General features: G+C 38.8%; 1 protein-coding gene across 1 annotated transcript in view; it reads left to right on the top strand.

Annotated features, from left to right (window-relative positions):
* Positions 1–20,640, top strand: part of dmgdh (dimethylglycine dehydrogenase) — a 129,879-nt gene that overhangs the window by 49,987 nt on the left and 59,252 nt on the right. Inside the window, exons 6-9 of the mRNA XM_063049319.1 lie at positions 8,707–8,955; positions 12,270–12,468; positions 16,468–16,637; positions 19,254–19,407. Of these exons, the coding sequence (XP_062905389.1) occupies positions 8,707–8,955; positions 12,270–12,468; positions 16,468–16,637; positions 19,254–19,407 (772 nt within the window). The remainder of the gene's footprint in view (positions 1–8,706; positions 8,956–12,269; positions 12,469–16,467; positions 16,638–19,253; positions 19,408–20,640) is intronic.

The raw sequence follows: 20,640 nt of genomic DNA, 5'->3' as shown, positions 1-20,640 counted from the left end.
AGGTGAGTTGATATGTTGATTCACAGTTGGTTTGGTCATACAAGGCAGAGGATAGAGGTGGAGAGATGTTATTTTGACTAGATTTCTGTGAAAGTTTATTGCTTATAATACATACAAATGATTTTGTCAAAAACATGGTTGGTCTGATTAACAAGTTTTCAGATGATACAAAAATAGTAGAACTGCAGATAGTGAGGAAGTTTGTCAAAGGATACTGCAGGATGTAGATCAGTTGGAAATTTGGGCAGAAAAATTGCAGAAGGAATTTAGTGTAAACAAGTGTGAGTTATTGTACTTAGTAATGTCAAATGTAAGGGGTAAGACACAGTAAATGGCAGGATGCTTTTAGAAGCATTGAAATAGAGTGGGGTAGTGGGGTCAAGTCTATTGCTCCCAAGTGCAATGCAAGTTGATAGGATGGTAAAGAAAGTGTAATGGATCCTTGCCTATATAGGTCATGGCATTGGGTATAAAAGTAGGGAAATCATGTTGCAGATGTAGAAGACATTTCATCAGAACTGAGAAAGAGAGAAACATTGTTAAGATGTAAGAGGTTGAGACAGTAGAGATGGCGGGTGAAGGCAATGGTGGGGTAAAGTGAATGTTAAAAATAGGGTGAAGTGATGGACAGCTAATGAATGGACCCCTTTGTCTGCTAATGTTGTGAAAACTGGTTTACGTCATATCGATCGACCTACTAGGATATGCTGAGCTGCTGGAATATACAAGTGAAAGGAAAAAAAAGGAAGAAGAATGGAATGTACAAACAGTAGGTGCTTATACAAAGACAAAGAAAGAGCAAGTTATCTGAAGTTGGAGAATTCAATATTGAGTGCTCCAGGCTGCAACGTGCCCTGATTAAAACTGATGTGTTGCTCTTTGAGGTTAAGTTGGGCCCCATTGTAACAGTGCAGGAAGCCACAGACAGTCAGGTCAGAGTGGGAGAGGGATGGTGAATTAAAATGTCAGACAACCAGAAGCTTAGGCTCATTCTTATGGGCTGACCGCAAAGTGATCATCTGATCAGTGTGAACAGTGAATGTTGTGTTATTTAGTACATTTAAGACCGGGGTGGATTTTAGGATAACAGAATAAGACTGTCGAGAATGTTCTGTGCATCTCAGCTTTAACTTGCACAGAAATTCCAGGCCACTGTGTTTTCAGGTAACATTGTTAAGATGTAACATTTAAGTGACAGATAGGACAAGAAGACCAAGACATAACTACACTGGATACAAGAAGTAGTAATATGGACTAAGAAAGAGAAACAATTAGATTTCATTCTCTGGTTATTACTGGATATGTAGGAATATAATGAGATGTGTGCAGTATCACCAAGTTTGTCGAAACTGAGGTGGGAAGAGGACTCTCTTGACATCTACTCTGTTAAGCCCCTCTCCCCCTGAATCATTTCTGTCTCAAATACTTCATTTCTCATTGTTCTACATTCCAGAGGCTATAGGCTTAATTAACTCAGTCTTTTTTTATATTAAAAAACTCTTCATTGCAGTAATCAATCTTGAATCGAGGTTGTGAAGGGCCAGGATGAACAAGGACGACTTATCTTTGTCCCACGCACACAGAATGCCATTACTGACTATAGTAAGAGAGAACTTTCAGTACACAGACAGAATGGATAGACCTGATTTGTGGTTTGTGTGGACAGAAAGTTTTTTTTTTCTGGAGAGGTATGATGTCAGCAGATCTGATGATATTACAGTACCAGAGAAGAAAGCAAGAGAGAGCATTTATCAATGACATGGCACAGGGGAAATTGGATGGTCAACTGCTTGATACAGACACGTTTAAGAAAGTAGGAAACATAAGAGATCGCAGATGTTGGAATCTGGAATGATACACAAAGGGTTCGACCAACAGGAGGAAAATATTCAACCCTTCCTTCCAGCTTTTTATGCTGGGATCTCCCCTCTTTCAGCACAGGTGAAGAGTATTGATCAAAATCATCGACTGTCTACTCTCCTGCACAGGTGTTGGCCACCATCCAGTTCAGGCTCTCTTTGTACTGCTACCATCCGGCAGGATGTTCAGAAACTGTAGGTCTCACACTTCCAGGTTCAGGAAGTTAGTACGCTACAGCCATCAGGCTTCTGAACCAGCTAACTCCATGAACTGAATCTATGACCTACAGACTCACATTCAAGGGCTCTTTACTGCTCTTGTTCCCAGTATTTTGTTTTATTTGCATGGCTTGTCTTCTTCTGAACTGGTTGTTTGTCAGTCTTCAAATGTTTATATATAGTTTTTTCATTAAATTTTATTGTATTTTCATGTGAATGCCTGCAAGAAAATGAATCTTAAGAAAGTATACGATAACATATATAGTACATAGTTTGATAATAAATTCACTTTGAAATTTGAACTTAGAAATATGAAATTTCAGTACTTTGCGCACTGCTTGAAAAAATATGCAGGTGAATTCAGGGTTAAAGGGACGATCTGGTTAGTTGGGTAAAGACATGGTCACCTAAATAGACATGGATTCACTCAACCCAACTCTACTGCAATGTGTATATAAACAGACCTTCAGTCAGAATGGATGTCCAAGGACATCAGACCACATCCAGTAGTCTGTCCTTCAAGCACAGAATGAAGGAGGTGGACTTAAACATGGCACTAAAAGTTATTTTCGAACCTGTTTCAGAACAGCTGCTCTCAGTCTTTCTCGGTGCTGACCTGTCAATATCAAAAGGAACAAAACAAGATGCTGAAAGAACTCAGTAGGACAGGCAGCATCTATGGAAAAGAGTAAACAGTCGCTGTTTCGGCTGAGACCTCATCAGGGTCTCGGCCCAAAACGTCGACTGTACTCTTTTTCCGTAGATGATACCTGTTCTGGTGAGTTCCTCCAGCATTTTGTGTGTGTTGCTTTGGATTTCCCAGATTTGCAGATTTTCTCGTGCTTGTGACCTGTCAATATCAATATGTTTACAAAGTGCAGCATACTTCAGTTCACTGATGTTTTGTTTGCCAGGGCAAAGGATTTTCACAAAGGAAGAGATCCAGCAGCAGGGAAGAGCTCTTCATTTTATATTTTATTTTTGAGGTCTCCTGCAGCCATAGAGTTGTACAGCACAGAAACACGCACTTTGGCCCATCAGGTCCATGCTGACCACGGTAGTGATTCATAGCAGTCCACCTTGCCTGCATAGCCTGCTACACCTTGGTGACTCAAAGATAAACATTTTTAAAGATTAACTATATTTGTAACATGTACATCAAAACATCGAAACATTCAGTGAAACGATCATTTGCACCAACGACCAGCAGTCTGTGGATATGTTGGGGGCAGCCAGCAAGTGTCACCATGCTTCCAACGCCAACACAGCAGGCCCACGAATTAACAACTCCAGCCTTTAGGTCTTTGGAATGTGGCAGGAAACCGGAGCACCCAGAGAAAACCCACGTGCTCACGGGGAGAATGTACAAACTCCTTTCAGACGGCGCCAGAAATTGAACGCTGTGTGCACTGAACACTGTAAAGTGTTACACTAACTGTTACGCGTCCGTGGCACTAAGTGCCTTTTTTTTTATTAAGTGCAATCGTGAACAATAGCCAGATCTGAAATTCTGATCAAGTCAACTAGTTCCCAAAGAGAGCTCTGAAAGGCCAATCAGCGACAGAGCACAAAAAAATCATGTGTACAATTATGAAACATTAAAAATAGTAGAAATACTGGAGTCATGATGATCGTGATGAAGTCTGCTGGAGAGAGACATTTATACACATGCTGTCCTCCATAATTCAAAGAGATTGAAGGATAAGGTTGCAGGGTGACAAAACGTGGCAGGAGCACTTGGAACTAAAAACTAATCCCTACCGGGAGAAAACAGCACCTGTTCTCCAGCAGTTTAAGGACTAAGTCCAGCCGGATCATAACTCACAAGTGCCGTTGAAAGTCAGGTATTAACCCTACCTACCAACAACCAAGCATTGCCATCCTGGTCCCCTTCATGATAACTTATGAAGAAGCATGTGACTTCCCTCCCAGAGATGATAGGTGTTTGTGCACTCGACTCTTGAAGGCTTGGACCCCATCGTCGCAGATGTTTCCAACCACAGCATCTGGAAGGCTGTTCCAAATTCTGATAGCACAGTGAAGGAAGCTTCTATCCAGTGTGTAGGTTCTCACATCAGGCATAGAAACAGCATGAGCAGGCATAGATAAACTTGATCATGTGGTGCGTTGTCTCTCATAAGATGAAGGCAGCGTGGCGCGAAGGTCTGCAGGGCTGTGGCTGGTGTGAATTTTGTATAGCACAGTAGCTGCAGCAACCTGTCATCTGTGGTGTAAGCTGCTGATGGCTAGCTTCTCACGAGCTGTGGCTTCATCTACACCTATAATCCTGAGAGCCTTTCTTTGAATGGAATTAACCTGTTTAAATGCTTCGTAAATCCTGTTAGAATGCCTGCCTCCACTACCTCCTCAGGCAGAGTTCTCTAAATTTAAAGCACTCTCTGTGTGAATAAAATCCTTCTCAGATCCTCAAATTGTGCTGCTTTATAGAATAAGAAGCGATTAAATTTATTATGCAGGCTGAGCATGTATCACATCTTGTCTATGAAAGCCAGGAACTCTGAAAGTGGCTATAATACACTTATTCAGTGGCAGTTCTCCATACTATTATTTTACAGAATATTCAGAGGGGTTAATGGGCTACATGATTAGCTAATACACCAGTCAAAAATATATTTTACACAGCTGGTAGAAAATATTATGAGGCACTGAATATATAAATGTGCTGAGGCATACCAAAGTAAAGCTTGCCATCCTTGGTAGCTCTGGTGGTGTATTTTTACCTTGTCTCAGAAGGTATCCAAAATTATTGTAGCATGTTGCATTTCCCACATTTGCCTTAGAGGGAAGTTGCCTTTGTCTGCTTTTGTAAGTGAAATTTGAGGGACATTAACTGATAATTCCTTCCTGAAAGCATCTTTGAAAATATTGCTCATTTCAAGCAGAGCAAACTTATCCAGCAAACTTATATACTTCCATTGCAATGCAAACAAACACAGGTGAAAGTACACTCAGTGGCCGCTTTATTAGGTATACCTGTACACTTGCTCATTAATGCAAATTTCTGGTCAGCCAATCATGTGGCAGCAGCCCAATGCATAAAAGCATGCAGACATAGTCAAGAAGTTCAGTTGATGTTCAGACCAAACTATCAGAATGGGGAAGAAGTGTGATGGAAGTGACTTTGACTGTGGAATGATTGTTGGTGCCAGATTGTTGGAGCATTTCAGAAGCTGCTGATCTCCTGGGATTTTCATGCACAAAAATCTCTAGAGTTTACAGGGGATGGTGCGAAAAACAGGAAAAAACATCCAGCGAGTGGCAGTTCTGTGGGTGAAAATGCCTTATTAACAAGAGAAGTCAGAGGAGAATGGCCAGACTGGTTCAAGCTGACAGGAAGGAGACAGTAACACAAATAACCTCATGGTACAACAGTGGTGTGCAGAAGAGCATCTCTGAATGCACAACACATTAAAACCTTGAAGTGAATAGGTTACAACAGCAGAAGACAAAGAACATACATGCAGTGGCCACTTTATTAGGTACAGGAGGTTTCTAATAAAGTAGACACTGTGTATACTTTTCCACTGAGCTATCTGAACAAACCCCATTGATAATTAAGATTGTAAGATTACTAAAGCATGCTGAGTAATCTCAATATGCTCCTAGTCAGTGTTGGTGAACTTTTTAGAGACTGTGTGCCTAAATTGGTGTTAATCCTCTTAAAAAAATCATGTCATGTGCCTTGGTAATTTTGAACAGAGATTATCATTGATCAGTGAATTAGTAACAAAAATTATGGAACAGTTTTAAGGAGAAAGGATGAACCCTATTGCTTATTTATGTGTATTCATTGTTGTGCTATTAATAAAAGTGTAACAGAGACAGATTAAAATATATGAAGCATGTTAGATGACCTGTTCTTCTCACTTGCCTATTACTTCCCCTGGGTCCCCTCCTCCTTCCCTTTCTCCTATTGTTAACTCTCCTTTCTTATCAGATTCTTTCTGACCCTTGACCTTTCCCACCCACCTGGCTTCACCTTCCAGCTAACCTCTTGCCCCTACACCCACCTTTTTATTCTGGCATCTCCCCCCTCCTCTCAGTCCTGAAGAAGGGGCTCGGCCTGAAACGTGGACTGTTCATTCTTTTCCATAGATGCAGCCTGACCTGCTGAGTTCCCCCAGCATTTTATCTGTTCAAAAATTAATGCTTATCTTTATAAATACTATTGAAAATGATGTGATTTCTAAATAGTACCTCATATATAGCATAAGAATGGTGAGTGTGAAATTTTAAGTTTTGGGGCATATTCATAAAACATAAAGGAAAGAAAAATAAATACACTTAACTTTCAGTGAATCTTTTGTTGCTGCACTAACAATGACAAGTATTTTATAACCAGCTTATATGTGGTTGTTTTGAGAGCTATGCATGTAACGCTAGTTTCCTCAGTAAATCTACCTCTGTAATTAGACTTGACTAAGTTCAACACTGCAAACAATTACTCACATGAATATCTACAGTGGCACTAAACTACATACAGTCTACATAACACATCAGAAATGACAGAAGAAAAAATATAGCAGAGCGAAATCAATGCCAAATGGCTCAATTGTTTACTATCCAGATACCGATGTGCTCACCAGGTCTGCAAGGATTTCAAAACACATCTATCATCTAACGCCATGTGTTCTTGCAACTGTCTAGCTGGCGGCAAGCTAGCACAAAACTTTTCCCGTGAAAACATCTCTTGGGTTGCAAAATATCATTCGCTGCTTCATTTGGCAGTAAAGACGATCGTTGTGATTCTTTTTATTAAGGGTGGTTTTAAAGAATCGAGGGGCTGCACTGCATGCCACGTGCCAACAAAAGTTTTTGCATGTGTCGTCTTGGGCATGTGTGCCGCAGGTTCTCCACCTCTGCTAGCTTGAGGTGAGCTGCATGCACCTTTGAAAATCCACACCCTAAAGTTAACATTGCCTGTAGTTGGTAGCCAGTAGCAATAAATATTAGAACAACGTGGTCTTCTTCTCTCCTTGTTCTGGAAATGTGATTCAGCTTTGATTGCAATTTAGTTGAGCAGATCATCAGCTGGCACTTCCTTCTTGTTGGTGCCACTCCTGCTATTTTAATTTTACCACTTGTCGGCACTGTTGATTTAAATATGGGCAGGAAGATAAAAGAAATTTAACAGCCTTTGCAGTATTTAATAAGTCCAGATGAAATATCTGTGACAGGGAAACCACATTTTTTTAAATTCTAGTGTTTCCTTAAGTCATCTTAAGGCTTCTGATATGCTTCCTGAGAATACAACATTCTGAGAAATGGTTGCAAGCTAATCATAATTGTGAGTTAAATCATCCATTTCATCAGACCTTTGAAAGGCCAGGGGAAGGGGAAGCAGCCCGATTCATTAAATGTACTATTACAGCTTCAGTAAGAGAGGATATAAACCAATCAGGTTCATATGATGAACATCCAGGAAGAATGGAGAGCGAAAGAGATTTAGAGTTCCATATATAAATCACTTTGATACCAGGTTCATAAAGTAAGTTTTGGATTATTGGAATGTCAGAACTGAAATGTTAGATTATAAAGGCATGTTGTTTTTTTTACAATTACAGTTGGTTAAAGCACTGTGAGCTCTTCTCTACTTTGCACCTTATAAAATATATATTGTAGGAAAGCAGCACTGATTCACAAAGATATTACTTGGGGGTTTGAAGAGTTAAGATTACATACATATTTCATATTTAAGATATAAGATTTCATATCTGGAAATTAGAGTTCCATGTGGTGATTTGATGAAGAATTTTATGATTTTGAAAGAAATCGACTGTGAAGACAGAAGGATTTTCTTCTGGTAGACCCGATAACGACCAATGTTGTTCAAGTGAGAAGGGGACACCTATTTAGGCAAAAAGTGGCCGAAGTGTGTAAATCTTTTCCATATAACACAGTAGACGCTAGATTTTATTTGTGTTAAGTCTGAGATTTATGTATTTTTTCTAGGTAACAACGTTAAGGGCTATAAAACTAATGCAGGTAAAATGAGTATATGTACAAAGCTGTCATGAAAACATTGAATGGCATAACGGGTTTGTGCAGCTGAATACTTATCAGTGTGTCCTCAGCCTTATTCATGATGGCATAGTGATTGGGTACCAGACAACATTAATTTCTGATGCTTCAAATTAGATGGATTTCCAGTATTCCCTGTATCTTTCCTTCTCAGTCCATTAAATTTGAATTTTCGTATTATAACAGAGTATTTCTTGGCACACAGAAGTATACTTGTCTACATTAACTTTAAATGGTATAGAGAAAGTTTTCACCATTAAATCCCAGACAGTGAAGGTGGAATTTTCCTTTGGCTTCCAGCAATTTCCTGTGTTTAATTTGTTTAGGTAAATGCTACTTTTCTTCCATTCAATTAGTCTCTGAGAAATTTAAAGCTCTCAGATAGTACAGTAATTTAAAACTATAATCTTTTTATTTAATGATTTTAAATATACTTTGAAGTTTGTTTCTCAATCAAGTAACTGTTAAGTATTTACTCCAAGCTGTGCTAATCTGTAGGTTTTTTTCTAGTAACTCAGCACTTCTGTCATGTTGGTTTTGACTAAGGGAAAATTAGAGCTAATATTTCCTGCTGCTTTTGGTGTAGGATTTTGGGCCCGTGAAGTTGGAAAGGTGATTGGGTTGGATCACCCTCTTGTCCCTGTCCACCATCAGTATGTCATCACGTCAACAATTCCGGAGGTGAAATCACTGAAACATGAGCTTCCTGTTCTCCGTGACCTGGAAGGCTCATACTATCTGCGCCAAGAACGCGATGGTCTACTATTTGGTCCTTATGAAGATAAGGAGAAGATGATGATACAGGACTCTTGGTTAACAGATGGTGTCCCACCAGGTAAAGGAAGATGTTATAAATTGATGTAATATATCAGTGACATGCTGTAGTGTATACAAACAATGAAGGGGAAAATATTACCTTGACACTTATGTACATTATATGTGAACATTGAAATATGCATTAAATTGAGGTAATAATGCGGGAACAGTTTACTCTCACTAGATAAGGTGAACTTATTTATTAAACAATACTATTTAATGATTTTGCTGCTGTTAACCTACAAAGCAGATCTGCTCATTCACCTCCATGGGTTTGGTATTGGGTTGGGTTAAAAATTGAAAAATGATGTCAGGTTGTCAGAACCTCTTGCGATTGTGAAGGGGTCAGAATTTTGGCAATACTCTTTATGATCCAGGAGGAACACAAGTATTTCCCTGGTCCTTCAAGGAATTTTTCAACTTCCCACAGCCTTTTTTAAGAACTACTCCAACTACTACCTCAGTTACCTCCTTCATGCACCATACCCTAAAGGTAATCGACCTCTGATCAGCTCCAATTACTGACATACACCCAGCACTGATTGTAACCCCTACCTTGCTCACCCCAGTCTTCTTCATTTAGCTCTTTTTGATCAACTCTCTGCTTCTCAACTCTTCTGGAAAACCCAACAAATTATCTTGTTCACCCTTCTGATACATGAATGCTGCCCAACCTGCTGGGTATTTCCAAAATTTTGTTCTTATAATAATTAGTTTAATTTCTTTTCCTTTAAGGTGGTAAAATGAGTCAAATCACTTAAGTGGAGCATACTCACCAAGCCAAAGCAGGAGATCATATGATAGAAGGCTGAAAGTCTGGCCAGGGGGTAATTTTAAGGAGACTGTTAAAGGTGAATAGTAGCCAATGAAAATAAAGGAACTGGGAAGTTTAGGGCTAGGTACCAGTGGCTTTATGAGTAAATTTGGGAATATCCAGGATACCAGAGTTCATTGATGTGGATTTAACACATTTGAACCCCTGGATGAAATGCTCATTCTTGGTAGTTCAGGCGCCAGTATTGGACAACATCCTGACAACATTTTGGTCAACAAGTCAGATTTCACCCATTTCTAGTGAGCAAAATGGGTGCTGCTGCTGCTGCTGAGCTAAATACAAAATCAGGGTCACCAAAATGGACACAAAGTTGTGATGTCCTCAATTTAAGAATTCTCTATTGCGATTTCTTCCCATTTGCAAAGGATAGAACTTGTGTGTCCAAAAAAACAGGCTTGCCATCTGATTTGTATGCAGGGTGGATCAGGGATGTTAAAGTAAATTCTCCCTGCAGCTATATAGGCTGTCAAGGAGCCATGGGAGCATAGACAGGGAGGGAATAAAATTGAGAGGGAGAAGGAAAATCAGGACTGAAGGGTGAATTTGCAGATAGAAAGGTTCAAATAGGGAAGCGTGGTGTGACTATGGAACTGCCCGTTAGGCATTGTGCGGTAGGTGGGCTAGTCCTACAGATCATAGATCCAGTGTGCACAGATACTATGTTTTTTTATTAGAGCTATCAGTAAACAGGCAGCACCTATAAACCATCTGTGGGAATCACAGAAGATGGAGACATAAAGAGATACTGTACAACACAGAAACTGCCCTACGGAGAGACAAGAGATTCTGCAGATGCTGGAAGTCTTGGGCTACACACACAAAATGCTGGAGGAAGTCAGCAGGTCAAGCAGCAACTATGGAGGGAAATAAGTAGTCGAAGTTTCGAGACGAGACCCTTCTTCAAGACACTTATCATCAGTCCTGATGAGGCATCTCGACCCAAAACATTGACAGAAGCTGGTCCTTTAGCTCACTGAGTGTTCACCAGCTATCAAGAAACAAATGTTCTAGTGAGGACCCCATAAGGACTGTTCCTGCCTTGTGCATGATTGCTTCCTTCCTTAACTGTGAATGAAAACAGAAATCATCGATCTCAGTCTTCTGATCCAAAACCCATGTTGTGTGCATGAAGAAATAGCTGTAGGCTGAATTGCAATGTGTTTTCCCAGTCCAATTTCCTGATGGGTCAGGATTTTGTCTGAAAAACACATTTTGAACATGTGTAAACAACACTGTGGTTTAATATATAATCCATATACATCTTTATCTCCCAAATCCAATTTCTAGGCCCTTGTATATTTATTTCTGGGCAGCAGATATTTGAATGGACTTAATTTTATGTGAGTTGGAAAATGGGAGATTAGCCAGCAAACTTGGAATATTTGAGTTTGAAGATAACATAAACATGCTCAAGTCATTAGCAGCAAAAGCTCAGGCAAGGGTGGAGAAGTGTGTTTTTACAGAAGTGCAAGTTAGTGGTCTTTTTGATGAAAAGAACACAAAGTAGAAAGCTTAGCTCATTGTAAAATAGGGCATCAAAGATTCAAACAGCTTTTTCTGGAAGGCTGCAGAGGTGGATGGAGTCGGCCATGAGAGAACATTGTAGAATGCTAGAGGTAATGACTTCGCCTTGCAAAGTTGTCACACAGTGCCCAGCTTACCTGATGCTGAGATTGCTTGTGGTGAGGTAGAGATGAGTGCACACGTGTGCAGTAGAGTTGTCATTGGCTCATGGCAATCCCATGGACGGTGTAGATAGGGTTTTTGTGACAAGATGTGGAAGTAGACCACCTGGCCTTTCTTCTGTGCAGAAACTGCCACTGCCCAGGTTGAGACCTGGCCGGATTCAAATTCCGGACCATCCAGTACTGATGCCACTACACCACTGGCCAGCCCAAGGACTTACTATGAACTGTAAAATTACTGTAATGAAATTATCCAGTGTGATTTGTAGAAAAAGAAATAATCCCTCCATCTGTACATCAGTATTTACTTGAATAGAGTTAAATGAAGTACAACACACAGCTGATGTTTACTGTTTAGACATAATCATTGTGTGATTTGGGATGAGCCTGAAGTAAGCAGACATAGTTCCTTTTTTCTGACCTGAATCCAGTGACTGTCCTGTCCTACCAATAATAACCTTGACTAGAACTGGCACTCTCAGACAACTTTGATTTAACTTAGCACCCACTGTCACTCTAACATGACCTGATTGTTGCTAGCAGCCTTAATTCAAAGCAGTAATTTTGTGAGCTCTAAACTGATTTCTGCCCTCGATAGTGTCCAAATGTAAGCAAGCATTGATAAACAATTTTGAAGATTGAGCACTGCAGGGTCCCATCAATATGAGACTCTATAATCTGCATGAAAGCATTGAGTTTTTTTTACCACATTGCGTGTCAACCACATTCAGAATTTAATTTTTTGTGATTCACATAGCAGATATGTCATATTCTATAAATACTTGGATGTTCCTGTATAATGATCTGTTCCAGGATTTGGAAAGGAACTTTTTGAATCGGATTTGGATAGAATCATGGATAATGTTGAATGTGCTATGGATATGGTCCCAGTTTTGAAAAAAGCAGACATAATTAACATAATATCAGGACCTATCACATACACACCAGATATACTTCCTATGGCTGGACCACATCAAGGTGTTCGGAACTATTGGGTGGCCATTGGACTTGGGTAGGTACCTCATTCTATTTCTATTCAATCATCATCATTAAATTTTTATTCATTCAGTCATGTTTGCCTCTCAACCATCAGGCTCTTGAACCAGAGGGGACAACTTCACTCAACTTTACTCACCCCAGCACTGAACTGTTCCCACAACCTATGGACTCACTTTCAAGGACACTTCATCTCATATTCTTGATATTTATTGCTTACTTGTTTGTTAGTTAGTTAGTTAGTTTATTTATTTATTTATTATTTCTTTCTTTTTCATATTTGCACACAATTTGTTGTCTTTAGCACATTGGTGGTTTGTCTGGCTTCTTGTGTATAGTTTTTCATTGGTTCTATTGTGTTTCTTTGTATTTACTGTGATTGCTTGCAAGGAAATGAATCTCAGGGTTGTATATGGTGATTATATATGTACTTTGGTAGTAAATGTACTTTAAACTTTGATTTTAGACACAGCAGAAAATGTTATCTGCTTCGAAGAAATCATGGCACTTCCAGGAATTTGCTACTTTCTCCAAGTTGACAGGATAGGGTTGTTAAAACCAGTCCCCATTAACTTCTTCTATCCATCTGTATCTAATGATTGAATATCATCCTGATGTGGAATTGAAATGCAACAGCTCTGATCAAATATGATTCACCATATTTAGTGTCAAATCCACTTACTAAGTACTTGCAAACTATTGCTTTATTCTGATCCCATACACAGATCATACTGAGGTTTTAAATGTGGATGAAGAACGTACTGCTGTCAGCACTGACTTGTGTTGTGCTGTAAGTCTGAAGGTTGTGGGCTCACACTCCAGTGAATGATGGAGTACAATTCATCACAGCCTTTAAAAACCATAAACTATGTTACATTTTTCTATTTTAAGTTCCTTTGAGCAAATAGCATTATGGATTTGACTCAAGGATCCAATGTCAAATACAGACAATGAGCAACAGACCAGTAACAAATCTTCATTGTAGCATCAAGGACATGATTCACAAGCCTTTTTCCAGTGAAATGCACTGCCCGTTAAAATTGATTTTGTATTGCTGAATAAATATTTTTTTAAAAATCGAAATGTAAATGTGTGGAGAAAGAGCAGAAGTGCGAGACTAAATAGCTGGGAGACAAGCACAAACACAGTGTCCAGTTCAGCCAATGCTTCTGTGCAGTAAAATCCCAGAGACTTCAATTTGGGTGTGACTGGGTGATTGACAAGCCACTCCTGAGCCTTAGATGTTATGCATATATGATTCTAATATATGACTTCAATCTGCACGGGCCTTGTGTCTCTCATCTTAACATAAATTCACAGCATATCACAATCAGTTTTAGTATGCCTACAAATTAACCCCAAGGTATTTAAAATAAACTACATTCTTCAATAGGATTCATATATTATACTGAAATTTTGAACTCTCAAAGGAACCTGACATTGTCATTGTCAGAATTTTATGTGAAGGTGAATAAAGTGACAGAAGTAGAGTGACTGAATGGAAGAATTGAAAACCCAGGTACTTAAAGTCATAGACGTGTTCACTCTTATACGTAAATATGAGAAACCCCCAAAGCGCAGGTTGACATGTTAGATAATTGAAAATGATACAATAATCTTAACATGCTTGATATTCTAGAGAATGCAAAGGGATTTATCTCTCCTTGTAGAATAAAGCAGCCTGGAAGCTTTGCAGTTTGAAGATTGAACAGGAAGATATTTATCATAATGTCAAGCACATGTTTATTTATCTTGATTTATGGCAGGGTCCCTTCACTCTTCCAAAAAGTTTGAAGTGAATGTATGTCAAACCTTGTTTATGTTATTCTGATTGAAAATACACATCAAAAAAGATGATTGATCTCTGAAATCCTGTGAGAGGGCCAGCAAGTTGTTGCGGTGAAAATCAGTGAAGGGTTTCTGGTTGCTTATCCTTCATCGGGTGATTTTCTGGCATCAGTGTGAGAGGCAGGAAGTAAAAGCAGAAGGTCAAAAGTGAAGCTGGGTAAGCATACAGAAGTTTTTCTTTCAGGTGAATAGTCACTTTCTTCATCAATCCAAGAAGCTGGAGTGCAGTTACATTGAATCCTTAATGTAATATTATCTGGCAGCCTTTTGAGGGCTATTTTTACTCAAAGTCCACAAAGGGGCTTGAGTATGTTGCTGGGTTCAGGCCTCTTTGCAAACTGGACCATTTTTATTGATTATTGACCCCCATGTATCCATATTTGAGAGTTGTTGGTGCATAATTGGTAAAGCTTAAAACAGATGCCTGTGTTAATGTATTTTTAATCAAAGACACAAGATTATTTCTTTGCTGTATCTAGCAATGGATCAATCGGTCTTTATGAGATGTCTTCTGGAAGTCCAAGTGCCAAACATTCATATGATACTTAAAAATTGTTGAGACTATTAATCTATGAATTTCAGGACTTGACTGTCGGAGCTCAAGTGAACAATTCTGCACAGGCTGGTGGTACATTCTTTCATAGTTTTGTATATTCTGCCTGCTGAGAGAGGAGAGAAGAGAGAATGTCTGGGGTGGATGGGATCTTTGATTATGCTGGCTGCTTAACTGAGGCAGTGAGAAGTAGACAGAGTCCATGGAGCAGAAGCTGATTTACATGATGTACTAGCTGTGTCCTGTGTCACTGCAGTTTCTCGTTGTCACATGCAGGGCAGTTGTTATTCTAGGTCATAATGCATTCAGTTAGAATGCATTCTACAGTGCACAGGTAAAAATCAGTAAGGTCAATGAGGACATGCCAAATTTCTTTAGCCTCCCAAGGAAGTAGGTGTTGCATAAGATTAATCAACTGAGCCAGTATGATTTACTGGCACATGGATCCTAATGACTTCCTGTTATTTGTTAAGCTAGGACTAACGTTTGGCATTGACTTGCAATTTTGTTGATGTACATGAGGAATCACAAATTTCTGTTGCTGGATCTAACCCATCCAGCTTCACATAATAGTCCAGACTAACCAGTTAATCATTAATAGTTCTCTAGGATATTGACCCAGCTAGTTCAAATATTAGACAACAGAATCTAAAACCAATTTTAAACAAATCTATCATTACCTGATGGACCTTGAGATCTCAAAGATATCATGCTTATCTTCTCCCCAAAGACAAAAGGAACAACTTAGCCATTAGACTCCAATTGATTATGCTTTTGACTCCTCATTAGGTAACAAGTGCTAAGATCTTTGGATCAGCAGAGCGAAGAGCAGATAAAATGTAAAAGCTCATGCTATTGATATATTGTATGACGTGACCAAGTGGAGCATATCTCAGGGAGAATATACACGGGGATGAGAACTGTTAACTTAGTATTATTTTTGTGGTCTTGGTAAGATCTACTGAAAACAAAACAAGATATGCCAGATTCCAAAAGAGTGAATGTGGATGTGGACAATTAGGTGGGATATCTTTGTTAAGCAGACTAGGGGAGTATTGTAAGTCTTTTAAGACTTTCTTCTACCATATTCTGTGGGTCAATTATGTAAGGAAGCAACAGCATAGAGGAAATAATTTCTCTGGATGGGGAAAGAAATCTATTGCCATGTAGCAGAAGGTAATGGAACCTCCAATGTGCATTAATATCAAAGAACAATAATGTTCCTGTTGGAAACATTCATCTGAGATGTATTATTCCTGACTACTCTGCGTGTGTTAGTCTTGAAGGTCCCCTTCATTTGCTACTATATTCTGAACTAAATAGATTTCATATGAATATCTACTGGCTATGCCAGAGATTCTCACCCATTATTCCCTATGTGAAGATATCCGTCCCAATAGTGGTCTCTCACTGGTAACCCAGACACATTTGCACAGTACCATCAGAAATGAAATATTGTAACCGTCTCAAGTCTATCTGCCAGTGGAATTGGATATGCATCAGAAGACTCCAGAACTGAGAAGTTTTGAGGTAGTGGGGTCTGTATTAAAAATGGTGTTAAACTATTGAACAGAATGTATAATTGATTCAAAGAAAAGCTGTTTGGATTTCCAGGTATGGAATCATTCATGCAGGTGGGATTGGAAAGTATCTTACTGATTGGATCATGGGTGGAGAACCTGATTATGACCTGATAGAAATCGATCCTAATCGTTTTGGAAAATGGACAACAATCAAATATGCAGTTGATAAAGCAAGAGAATCCTATGGATTCAACAACATTGGTAAGAGGTATTGCTGGGACTGGATACATCTGTGGAATAAGTTTATCTTTGATCATTTTAATCAGTATTTTTAATGTTAGATTTGAATAAATATGAAGTGATTATTTGGGTTATATCGGCTTTTGATTGTATTTCATAATTACATTAAAAATATAAGGACTTTCACGCTGATATGCATTTATGCACTGAAGCTCTTAATTAGACTTTTGAGATCTTTTAGTATAAAGAACTTAAATCACAATACTAAAGCATTATTGGATTAGAGTTAGCTCATTTGTTAAGTTTGCAATGAGTCAGTACCCACTTCACTGACAGCTTGGCTAATTAATTAGGCTTGAAGCGTTCAATTTTATCTTGAGGGTATTTTTTCATGTCCAACCATCTTTGATGATATTGCTATCTCTGATATCCTTGGTCTAACTATTATGATCTCAAATAGAATGCCACATCTATCCCACTTTTAAAACCAGTTTACTATTTCATTTTATATTATTCCTCTCAATAAATTTTAATTTGTTGTGAAGATCAAATTTATCCAAAAATACTGTTTGCATACTGAGCACTTCATCTAGCTACCCTCTTGAACTTATACTATATGTAAGAGCTTGTTAACGTACTCACCTTTACCTTCTAATTTTCCTCTCTTTGTAGTGCAACCTGGTTTGGCTTTACATTGTTTAAAACTGTTGTAAATGCTACTCTAAAACTTTTTTACAATCGAAGATATCCACTTTATTCTTCTTAGAATGTCAATCATGTATCCTTGCTCGATTCCATTCATATTTATTTCTATCTACAATCTACTTTCCGATTTCCCTGCACTATTGCACCTGATGTTATGTCTCTGACACTGTTTGGATCTATTTATTAAAATTCTCCACTTAAAACCACTTGTTTAGTAAGCCGAAGTTTCTTCCACTAATTAGCATTCATGTACATGGTTTGGTCAATAATTATATTAATATTTGTAGGATTCAGCTATGTGCAAACTTCCTCCCCTTTGCCCATCCTCATTCCCTAAAATAAGGACAAGCACCACACTCCTTTTTTGTAGGATTCACTACATTTTGCTTTACAAACCCCTCCTGGACACATTTAACAAATTCCATCCCAAACCTTGTTCCCTACACCAGGGCAATAGGAGTCAGTACTGGGGAAGTGAAAATCTCCTGCTATTTCAATTATATTGCTTTCATATCCTGCTGCCAGTTGTACCTCTATTTGTTGTTCTTTGAATGAGAAGGAATTGTTGGTATTTTAATAATAAAATGCAAAAGAGTTTTGACAGAATAAGTATAGACTAACCGGCCCCTTTCACAGATAGGCCAGAAATTAGAGGAACTAGAATGAAGGAGATTGGTAAAAGAGCAGAAAGTGACATTTGAAGACCTTTTCTCATGAGAGTATGGATCTGGAATGCACAGGCTCTCTGGGTAGTACAGACATTCAGAGGGAACTCACTATTTAGTACAGTACACCTCAGAAAAGGTCCTCAGCCCCTGATGTTGTGCAAACCCTTTAACCTTCTCCTAGATCAATCTAACCCTTCCCTCCCACATAGCCCTCCATTTAAAAGGAACGATATACCTTGTAGGCTCGTTGGTGAGGATAAGGGAATGAGCCTAGTGGACTGATTTCACAGAGAGTAGATGTGAACTGTGCTGTGGTATTTCTGTGGATTCTGTGAGTGCGTTTTGAAACAAATTTCCTTTTAATGTAGGTCAGCATAAATCCATAACTGTTATTTTTATGACAAAACATATAATCCTGCCTTTCAAGTACATATGAAATAAAGTTAAAGTGAAATTGTTACACCCTGAATAGCAGAGATCAAGGAGAAAAATGATAGGAAGATAACTGAATGATAGATCAAGGAGAGAGATTTACATAGTTAAGAAAACAGAAAGGTAGTGTCATTTAGAAGAGAGAAATACTGCAGTTGCTGGCAATCTAAAATTAAAATAGAACTTACAGGTATTTCTGCTAAAATGTGTGTATTCAGAAAGTGAACTGGTGAATTGGTGAATATGATTGATGAATTGGGGAATACTATTTGCATTAAACAGGCTAAATTGGTTATAATGCAAGTTTGAATAGGAACCAACCTCTGAATAATCATTGTCTCTGAAGCACACAAGTTGTCAGTTTGACCACAGAGGGCAATTTATGAAAATTACTTTTGGATATTGGCAAACAGTATCCTCCATCGGTGTTTGTGCAGTGATAGTCTATTAAACAGTGTCAGTATTTTTAGCTTGCAGTAACAAAGTAAGCTTGCACATATTAAAACACCTTTATTATTGAAAACCCTGCAGGAAAAAAAGCTTTGTTATTACAAACCCTTAAGTCTCTAGCCCCAACGCTATTTTTCCCATTGGCACACAATTGTTTTTGTAATGCAATTTTCTGTAACACAGGGTTTCTTAGGAATGCAACTGTTATGTTGCAGCAGAACTACTTGCATTTGAAACATTAAGTCAGTCAAGCAAATCTGTGGATATGCACTGGCATGTCAGTGTGTTTCATGTTTAAAACGGATGATTAAAATTATCAGTAATAGGATCACCAACAACATATTAGCAAATTGTGCGACAGATTTCCTTATTTATTATTTAGTTGGATATCCCAAAGAAGAGAGATTCGGAGGACGGCCAACAGATAGAGTAAGTGGAATTTATGAAACGTTGAAAGACAAGGCATCCATGGGTTTCCATGCCGGCTGGGAGCAGCCACATTGGTTCTACAAACCTGGAGATGATACTGGATATAGGTAAGTGGCTCAATTGTGAATGAATTTTAGAGGCAGTATAAACCTGTTTTCTGTCCATGTGTATTCACATAGAAACAAATCGGGCAGAAACTATCAAGCTCTCAGTCCGCTAGGAACATCTCAGTATTGAGTATTGCTGGCAAGATAAAAAGCGATTTAATAAAGCAGTGTATAGACACAGTACATAGCCAGAACTTTTATAAGCCACTGACTTAATTCAGCTTATTGTTTAAAAGCCAGATGCATAGTAGAAGTGATAGTTTTATCTTAAAAGAAGTGTATGCTCTGGAAACCAAAGGATTGTTTAAATAGCAAATTGGTCCAAATATAAATTTATATTAATTAATTTTTGAAAATACAGTCAGCCGAAAAAAGACATTAATTTTGAAACTCTGTTAGCCAAATAAGGAGAAAATCCATTCTCTGGAAAGATAGAGTGGGTGGATTTTCTATCATGATATCAGTGCTGCTATATTTGTGATAGGACAATAACGCCAGCTACATGAGTGATGTGGCACTAACTCCAGAGAACTAACAAGGTCACATTTATTTGAATGTTTATAAGCCTGCTCCTGGAAGTCCACTTGGGAGCTCTCCACAGGATGGAAGAAGGTAGGAAATCTTGTGCAGAAAATTGGTGATGATGTTGATAGCACTGCTGATGGTAAGCGGCACCTGTGATGCCACGCCATCATTCTCAGATCCTCCCTTCTCAAGGCAACTTCCCACACAACAACAGGAAATGAAACGCCTGTCTTTTTAGCTCCCTCCTTTCCATCTAAACACTCTTTCCAGAGGAAGCAGTAATTGAGAATGTGGAACATAGAACAGTACAGGAACAGGCCCTTTGGCCCACAGTGTTGTGCTGAACCAGCTAAAAAGTAAATCAAAAACACCCAAAAACTAATCCCTCCTGACTATACCATGTCCATATCCTTACATCTTCCTCACATTCTGAAGCACCTTCAATAACTCCAAAAGACTGAGGTTGGGTAAAATACTGAAAGGCTTTTATTCGCTGTACAATACGACCTTCACAGTGAGTGTCTGCCCCCGGACTGAGGGGGAGGGGCAAGGCGAAACACCTTTATACAGGAACCTGTGGGAGGAGCCACAGGGGCAGTCAGCAGAGGGGCGTGTCCAGACAGTTAACCCAGTTACAACATGTATATGGTTTACCACATTCACCCCTCCTTTTTTTAAAAAGAGTCCCGCAGGGTGAAGTGACTGACA

The sequence above is a fragment of the Mobula hypostoma genome, chromosome 5 (assembly GCF_963921235.1).
Source record: "Mobula hypostoma chromosome 5, sMobHyp1.1, whole genome shotgun sequence".
NCBI classification, from domain to species: Eukaryota; Metazoa; Chordata; class Chondrichthyes; order Myliobatiformes; family Myliobatidae; genus Mobula; species Mobula hypostoma.
This window is presented reverse-complemented; position numbering and strand designations above follow the sequence as displayed.